This window comes from Simochromis diagramma, unplaced genomic scaffold (genome assembly GCF_900408965.1).
Source record: "Simochromis diagramma unplaced genomic scaffold, fSimDia1.1 OVJJ01000325.1, whole genome shotgun sequence".
In the NCBI taxonomy this organism is placed as follows: Eukaryota; Metazoa; Chordata; class Actinopteri; order Cichliformes; family Cichlidae; genus Simochromis; species Simochromis diagramma.
In genome coordinates this window covers 1,969,603-1,978,378 of record NW_024387291.1, presented here as the reverse complement: position 1 = coordinate 1,978,378, position 8,776 = coordinate 1,969,603, and the positions used below count along the sequence as shown (strand labels likewise).

The 8,776-nt window shown below is 41.1% G+C and overlaps 1 protein-coding gene across 1 annotated transcript; it reads left to right on the top strand.

The window, feature by feature from the left end:
* The first annotated feature begins 5,108 nt into the window (after positions 1-5,108).
* LOC120716440 (dynein light chain 4, axonemal) lies at positions 5,109-8,323 on the top strand. The gene is made up of 4 exons (XM_040003985.1): positions 5,109-5,284; positions 5,657-5,736; positions 7,029-7,112; positions 7,246-8,323. The coding sequence occupies exons 2-4, from the start codon at positions 5,665-5,667 to the stop codon at positions 7,408-7,410; spliced, it is 321 nt and encodes a 106-aa protein (XP_039859919.1). The 5' UTR covers positions 5,109-5,284; positions 5,657-5,664; the 3' UTR covers positions 7,411-8,323.
* The last annotated feature ends 453 nt before the right edge of the window (positions 8,324-8,776 follow it).

Here is an 8,776-nt window from a genome sequence, read left to right as displayed (position 1 = left end):
CACTTGTTGCTTTGCTCTAAAAAGTTCCAAGGGAATGAGGAAAAAGAAAAAAAAAGCAGGCAAAATGGTTAAAGAAGTGGTTTTTATTAAAGTTTCTAATAACAACTAATCTTTTTGCAACTGCAGTTATTGCCATCTCATGGCACTTCTGCATTGGCCTAATTTTTCAGACACAGAGGCTACGTCCGTGTTTGGTACCGTGTATGCCCACAGCTGAATATGAACAAGAACGTGAACAAGGCTCAACAACACCCACATGCCACATGTCAATAATTCCTAATTAGAGTTTAAATTAGCATGTTATATAAAAGGCTACTCCCTGTACAGCTGTTGCGAAGGAGGAAATGAAAAAAACAACACAATTTTTTGCACCAGGCTGAATAAACCTGCTTCTGCTATAAAGCTGAGTTGATTTTTTGGAGCCAGCAATTCATTTTCAATTCAGATTTATTTACATAGCACCAATTTCCAAAAACAGTCACCTCAAGGTCATTTATATTGTAAGGTAAAGACCCCACAGTCTTCTGAAGAAAACCCTAATAACTAAACTTTGTGACTGTGGGAAGGAAAAAACTCCCTTTCGACAAGAAAAACTCTCGGATCAGAAAGAGGCAGCCGTCCGTCCTGACAGTTGGGTGGCTGTGGCTCAGGAGTTGAAAGCAGGCCTCCTGCTAACCAGAAGGTTGGTGGTTCAACCCTTGTCTAACCCCAAGTTACACCAGAGTATGGATTTGTGTCAATGTTAAATAGAAAGTACTTACATTAAAAAAAAAAAATGAATGAGGTGAGTTGTATATAAAAAAGTGCTCAGTTAGAATAGAAAAGTGCCATATACCATGAGGGGAAACAAAAGAAGATAGAGAAGAGAATGAAAAAGAGAGGATGGGGACAAAAGCCCCCGTATCAGACGCACAATAGTTTCCTGTGGATGGATTATTGTGGGATGTTTGGTTTTCAACATCAAACCATGCTTGTATACAACAATGGCCATTTGAGGCAAACAAGCACAACCAGCCAAATCTGTGAGAACAAGACAGTGAAAAATTGCTTCTCTTTCTGTCTGAACACACTTTTTGCCACATTTGTGCTGATGCTGGCTCCTCGACATGGAGATTTAAGGACATATTTCGAGAGTCATCAGCCAATCACTCAGATGGATAATTAGTCAATCACTCAGATGAATCATCTAAGCAGCAAATATTGTTTTTCATTGTTAATTTCTGATTCTTGGCTCCATCTTTCTGTTGATGTCGCCTCTGTCACAGCTTGTTAGCAGAGTCACATGGAGCGTTCCTTTCCTCTCCCCAACAGTCTGCTTCCCCAGCTGTTGAATTATAGATACCTTATTACCTCTGTGTAAGGGCGGCATTTTATTATGAAAAACCTTATGTGACACACTACCAACCAGCGACAAGTCTAACACAAGTTTTTACATTTAATCTTACAGCCTCTCAGAATCTTTCTGAACATTTTTTTTTCTCATTTCATTCAGGACAGACTTGGCAGGGAGGCGAGCGCCAGTCTTTCTCGTGACTACAGAAAAAAAAAAGATTACAGATGGATTTTATTGTCACTGCAACTCATGGCTTCATTGTCATGAGCCCTGCAGTCGTGCAGCTCTTACAGATCCTCTCATAATTGTACAATTAAGTAGTTATTCACCTTTACTTGCTTTGCTTTAAAAACCTAGGCTCCACTATCCAAACTACTTTTACTTTCTTTTTCTTGGCCTCATCTCATACTTACCATAAAATATTTACAGTGTGTTTTCCCCTTGTGATAAATAATTTCCTCAAGGTCTTTATATCACCAGCTTTTCTCTTGACATAGTTTCAACACACCGTTTGTCAAAAACATCTCCTTCTTTCCTTTCCTTTGACATTCTCATTTCAGCGTACCCACCAGCCCTCTGGCACCTTTTTTGTGATTTTCTCACCTGGGTATGCAGTGCTTGCTTTCTGCCGCTCAGTGTATTTTTAGAAGCTGTTTCACGTGTGATTCAAGTGTGAAACAGCTGAGGAGGGTAGCTGTAGCTAAGGAGATGGAGCAGAAGATTCATGGTTCGATCCCTGGCATGTCAAGTACTGTATCCTTGGGGAAGATACTGAACCCCAGGTTGCCACCAGAGCATCCATTGGAGTGTGGATGTTAGGTTAGGATCACTTAGGCATAGTTGGGGGAGGGGAAAAAGAAAAGTGTGGGTGAATGAGGCTTGGAGTAAGAAAGCACTTTGAGTGCTCAAGTTGTGTAGAAAAATACTATATTTGTTTTATACCACTCAGCATTTATTTTAATAAGTTCTTGATGATTTTGAATGTAACTAATCCAAATACATATAAAAAGTAAAGGCCAGCCTTGCTATTGTTGTTTTCATATGCAAATTTGCGAACATAAGTCAGGCTGTCATGTTCTTTTCAGAGAGAAGAGGCTTTTTCCTGGCAACGCTTCCCAGAAGCCAAACATGTTCAGTCTTTTTCTTATTATGCTGTCATGAACTTTCACATGCTATCTGAGATCTGGAGAGTCTGAGATGTAGCTCTTGGGCTTCTTCCAGTTTCTACTACATTGAGTCGCCTGATATTGGGGGGAATTTTAAACTCCTGGGAAGATTGTGGGTCATCATGGCTCAAGAGTTGGCAGTTCGTCTTGTAATCAGAAGGTTGCCGGTTCGAGCCCCGGCTCCGACAGTCTTTGTTGTCTTGGGCAAGACACTTCTGGTCAAAGTCCCTGGTGGTGCCAGTATCTGGCAGCCTCCCCTCTGTCAGTGCACAAATAGTGCACCCCAGGGCAGCTGTGACTACAATGTAGCATGAATGGGTGGATGACTGAATGTAGTGTAAAGTGCTTTGGCTAAGTAAAGCGCAGGTCATTAACCATTTAACATAAAGCCATCAAACACTGGAATGTTCCACAGACAGCCAAAAGTTCTGCTTTCTGATGAGCTCTTAATCAGCTGCTTTTGATTAGCAGCTGCTGGTTTCCAAGGGTAAGTAAGGGTGAGTTTATTTTTCTACATGGCTGAATTGAATCGTGTGAAAAGTTAGTTTTTTTTACATAACTGTATCATATTTAGATGAGATGGTTGAGTGCTAAGTTATCAATTGATGCTAACATGCTTGGGTAGCAATGTGCATCCTCATTTGGGTATAAATGTGCACTCTTTAGGCACAGATAGCTATAAATTAATGTTATCTAGAAAAGGAAATAGAATGGTGTAATTTCAGATGAACCTTAAGCGCAAAATTTGTGGAAGAAATGTACCACAGAGCCACACTATGTGTCAGAAAACATCCTAAAAATGTTAACATGTTACACCTGGGTAAGCACATATCTGTCAGTAATAGTAATAGTGGCCACGCCCCCAATAATGCAAACTTTAGTAAAATTTTGAGACAACTTAAACAGGTGAGCTAAAAAAACAAACCTTCTCACAGACTTGCTATAAAGTGGAAATTGTATTGTAATTTCTTAAACTGCTTAGCTTTAATACACACATGTATAACATGGGTGTGTCTGTGGGGGGGCTGAATGGTCCTGCCAGCCTCAAGTGGCCATTGAGGGAACTGCAATTTATGTTGCCTCTGCTTTATCTCCATCTGCCCACCCAATTTTCAGCCATGTGGGGTACAGATCACATAGTTTATATGCACCTTTTTTTCTGATAAGCATGAAAACTTATTTTTAGCCTGAATAATAATAAATGAATGAAACAACATGTGATATAGAGATAGGAGATGTGGTTAAGTAAAGACTGATCCTTAACTTTAAAAAAGAAAAACTTGAGATCTTTGAGAATCATAGTGACCAAATTCATTCTGTGGCTTTGAAGACTGCGTGCGTTGGTTAAAGGCTTCAAACAAAGAATGTAAACAGAGTCAGAATGTGCTGTCAAACTACACATATCAGGTGGTCAAACCGATGCTGTAACCCAAATGGGTCAATTAGGCTGATCAGAAATCCTGCCAAATCATGTCATAACATAATGCACTGCTGTGCAATTAGTTAATGGCTCGGTGTTTCTCTGAGCCAGGGCACTCCCTTTTCAGAGAAGCGGATAAAGAGGAGGTGATGTGAGGGTTGAAACGTCCCAGCAATTGGTTAACAGCATGCATTTTTCTCCAGAAATTAATCATAGAGACAAGAACAGAGGAGACTGTGAGAGTGGAAGGAGAGGAAGATTATCAAGTGATCTGATTGTTTTCTCTCTCTGGGATTGATTGATAATCCACTCTAATCCACAACAGAGTCGATTATTTATTTATTTTTTAAGATGCTCGGGTTGGTATTTCAGGTTGGATTATACCATAGAGTGTTTGAGGCTAAATGGACAACCAGCAAACGCACCTCTCACTGACAGACCGTGGAATTATTTATCTTTCAAAGCACTGTGGAGTTTTCTGAGCTTGGGTTTGGTTTTGTGTGCTTGTGGGTGCACGTATGTAGAGCAGACTGACGATTCTGGGTCAAATCAATCCACCTGGGGGATTCCTCGCTCATGTTTCCAGCTGAATGTGGGTCAGAGACTGTCAGAGAGCTGATTAGGATGGATAAAAAAGGTTTTACCCATGCTCTGCCTGATTGACAGGAGAGTGGCCTAATTTAAAAGCAGTTATGCGTGCAGGTAGATAGTGATGATAAGTGTGTTAGCTCAAGCTCTGTACCACAGTAAAAATCATTTATACTGGTCCAAATCAAGACACCTTCTGTGTATTTTCCACTAAATGACAGAATTAGACACCTTTATAAAATTATTCTTAAGGTATATGTTATTATAAACATCTTGTATCAAAAAGCTGTTAATAATAGGTCCACCTTAACCAGTGTCAGTATTAAGAGTTCTCCTTTTTTTCTATATGTAATAAATGAATCAGAAGTAATTACACAGTTACATAGTATTTCTGTCGTTACATTTTTTTCCTTTTTTGTTTTCTTTTAATTTTCCTTGCATTTAATCTTCATTTTTTCAAATTTATTAAAAAAAAGTACAGAAGAATAAAAACTTAATTTGGTTACGTTAGCGTTCTCGGAAACGGGCGGGTTGCTTTCCATTTGATCGACGGGCTCTCAACCAATAAGAACTCAGCTCGGCAGAGCTAGGCGGGGCCCAACTCCACGGATATCGCTTGTTTAAAATGTCTCCTTAACAACCGAACTGGAAGTCAAACAGCAGAAGTTTTCGTGGGGCAAACGCTTCGTAAGTGACACATCTCCGGGTCACTGCGCATTCATCAAGTCTCGATAACGGACGGCAACACATAACGGCGCGACGGTGGATCTAAATAAGGCGAGTTTTAGCTAGAAAACAACCAGTGCATCAAATGTTTGCTATGAAAACATGCTAAGCTAATTAGCCTGTTAGGGCTGCTAACCTGATAAGGCGCTGTCCCGTTAACAAACCTGCCGTGACGCGATACCTGTGGACACTGTTTAAGTGTGGAACCGCTTATTATTCTGGTGTGAACTACGATGTGAGACTTCTTGTCGTTAGCCAGTATAGGGCTAAGCGATGTTAGCTAACTTCGTCCCCAACACAGGTCATGTTAGCCACAGATGTGAGCTTGCTGTGCAGGATAGCCACTACTCCTGATGAAGTGACACTTGGTGACACGCTCCGGGGACAGCATTTTTAACGTGCACACACATGCTTTATTTGCAGGAGTCGGAATGGCCGGGACTGGCGAGGGAAAGAAAGAAGAGGCCGACTACAAGAGACTGCACAGCTTCCCTCTCATCAGGGTAGGAATGAAGTGATATTGTTCACCTAGGACCAGGACAAGGAGGTCCTGAGTGTGGATGAGACTTTTGTGATACTGCGAAATTAAAAAATTTTGCAGGTGTGAGGCTGCTCAGGTTTAGTAGATGTAGTTGTGATGCATAAGCAGACTGTAAATGAGTGAAGGACACAGTCAACTTTATTTAATGTTAAGTTTAAAACAACTACTGCAGACTAAGATGGCTCAGATGCAAATTAGTGTTGTGACAGATCACAGTAAGTACTGTAAGGACTAATTCGTAGTTAAAAGTTGTAGGGTTAAACATGACTAATGCACCACCAGTTTTTTTTTTAAAGCTGATTAGGTCTGCCTTAACGACTCTGAAAGAAAGAGGCTAAAAATGAGTAGGAAAGTGGTGGTATGCACTCATAGTTTCACTCATCTTTGGGACTAAAAATCAATATGCCTACACTCAAAAATAATAATTTAGATGAAGATACCTGTTATGTAATCACTAAGAACTTGATAAACTGATTTAAAAGCCCTATCAAACCACCTATTCAGCAGCCATTAGTGTGAAAAAGTCATCTCACGCCCACGCACAAAGCTGCCTGTTTAGTTTGCCAGTGGGAAGTGTCTGATAAAGTTTGCTGCAGGCTGACAGCAGCCCACTGCCATACATGCAGCATGCAGGGATGAGTGTAAAGGTGGCACAGAACATGCTCTGCTGTGTAAACTAAACTTCTAAAAGTTTAGTTGGAAATTTAGAAACATCTCTTAAAAAGTTGTGCTGCACTGTCACTTAAGGACGCCTGTGTAGCCGGTGCAGTGTCATGAAGAAGTCCATTATCTGATGGTGACATTTGCATCTCAAGGACACAGAAACTGTAACACTCATGTAGGAGTTAGTTTAGTTATTACCGGGAACCTTCTTTTTCTCTTTCTGTGAGAAAACAAAAGAGCGCACACCAAACTTCACAATATTTGTTTGGTCGTTAAATACGTGCACGCTAGGCAACACAGCAGGCTCAGGTGTGGCTCACACAAGGTGTCGTATTCTCTAAGATTAGCAAACAGCTCCTAAGCACCAACTGCAAAATCAAGTCTGCAGCTATTGTGTCTTCACACATTTGATCAGTCAGAGCACGCTGACTAAACCAAGCATCACAGTGACAGACAGCGCTAGGGAAGAAGTAGCTCGCATGGCAAGTTGTCTGACCACATTGGGGGACGGTCAGAAAGGATGAAGGCAATGCAGTGTTGTTTCTAGCTGACTTGTTTATATTCATGTCATAGCTCTGTGTTTGTCCTCAGCACACAGACATGCCAGAGGAAATGAGGGTTGAGACCATGGAGCTGTGTGTTACAGCCTGTGAAAAGTATGCCACCAACAATGAGGTGTGTATATTTTGCTCTCAGTCTTGAGTAAAATATTGAGGATGCCTTTTCAAATTTCTCTCGTGTGTTGTGCTGATGGCCAGGGCTTCTGTTTTTCTTTTTTTTTTTTTTTTTTTCTTGCCGTCTTCCATAGAGTGCTGCAAAGATGATCAAGGAGTCCATGGATAAGAAATTTGGCAGCTCGTGGCACGTGGTCATTGGTGAAGGCTTCGGCTTTGAGGTCACACACGAGGTGAAGAACCTTCTTTACATGTTCTTCGGAGGAAGCCTGGCCGTCTGCGTGTGGAAGTGCTCGTAGCACCTTCTCTGACGTTCTCGCCGGGCTGGAAATGAACCACCAGCTACCATCCAGATGCTGGTTATACTTGTTTCGGCAGGTTAGGTCAGGTCGCTACCAGCCACTGAGGCAGGAACCGCGACGCGCTCGTTGATTTTAAAAATGCAGCGAGAATAGAAGAAAGGGGGTTTTGATTGCGACTTTGGCTGGTGGGCCTAAAAATAGCGTCTCGCCTTGTCTGTCACCGGTCTGTTCCTCTCTGTTGTTAACCATCCATCTCTCCATTCAGTACATTTAAAAAAAAAAAAAAAAAAAAAAAAAAAAAGGAAAGAGGCGAGAACATTTGTGAGCATGCATGTGCAAGCAAGTTCAACTTCTCCAACAATTACAGCCAGCCAGGGTCTCCAAAGTCCTTTACCCTCATTCCTCTGCAGGGAGTGTGTGTATGTGTGAGTGTTTTATGTTGGTGTGTGCTGGACACACACGTTTTTGTTTTTTTCCTTCTTTTTAAGTAGCACCACGTCATCGCCGTGCTCAGCAGTTTGACAAGACTGCGCAACACTAAGCCGTCCACGCCGCCTGTAACTTTACATGTGTCTTTCTCTATCCAACTGCACTAGTGTTTCAATAAAATTTGTAAGATTTTTTTATGTGTACATATTTTGATGCAACTTGAAAACACTTCTTTTTAAGGACCAGTTCATCTTCTTACGATTTAAAAAGGCTCGGAGTCTTCTGAGCTGAACACGGAACCCGACCTCACCTTTTCTCCTCGTTAAGGTGTTTGTTATTATCCCTAATAATATCATCACCCCACTGGGTGATAACAGCAGTGTGATTGTTTTCATGTTGATGCCAGTTTTAATGATCCTTTGCTGGATCATTACGCGTGAAGTGACCTGATTGTATAATAAACTGAAATGTGTAAAACAGAGCCGACATCTGCCTCTGTTTTGTTCTTTGCTGTTTCTGCGAGCTTCGTTACAGTTGCCACACAGCATGCTGCAAACTCCGGGCTCACGTTTCTGATTAAATGCAATTCATGAAAAGGAGGTTTTTGTGACAGATTGAGAGCAAATTGGAACCGTTTGTCCTTGAAATGTAGTCAAGCAATTATACTGACATGAGTGATTGCATCCAGCACAGGAAATGTCATTTCTCTCATGTATCAGTACAAGTGAATATGAATGAATAAAGGAAATATATGCTTCACACAGAGGAATAAAATGGTGCCAGCTGCTTCTGCTTGGCTTTCTAAGAATAGAGAAATACAAAAAGGAGGAAAAAAGCTTTAAAAAAACAAGATGCCAAGGCTTTATGTTCATATGGAAAAAGGAAAACATCAATGTTGGAGTGATGGGGACTTGTCATGAGGGATGATGAAGCC

Excerpts from the sequence above, each read along its gene's own strand:
- LOC120716440 (XM_040003985.1), top strand. The coding sequence starts at position 5,665 with ATGGCCGGGACTGGCGAGGGAAAGAAAGAAGAGGCCGACTACAAGAGA. Across the intron at positions 5,737-7,028 it reads ACAGCTTCCCTCTCATCAGG|CACACAGACATGCCAGAGGA; the intron begins GTAGGAATGAAG and ends GTTTGTCCTCAG. Across the intron at positions 7,113-7,245 it reads AGTATGCCACCAACAATGAG|AGTGCTGCAAAGATGATCAA; the intron begins GTGTGTATATTT and ends CGTCTTCCATAG.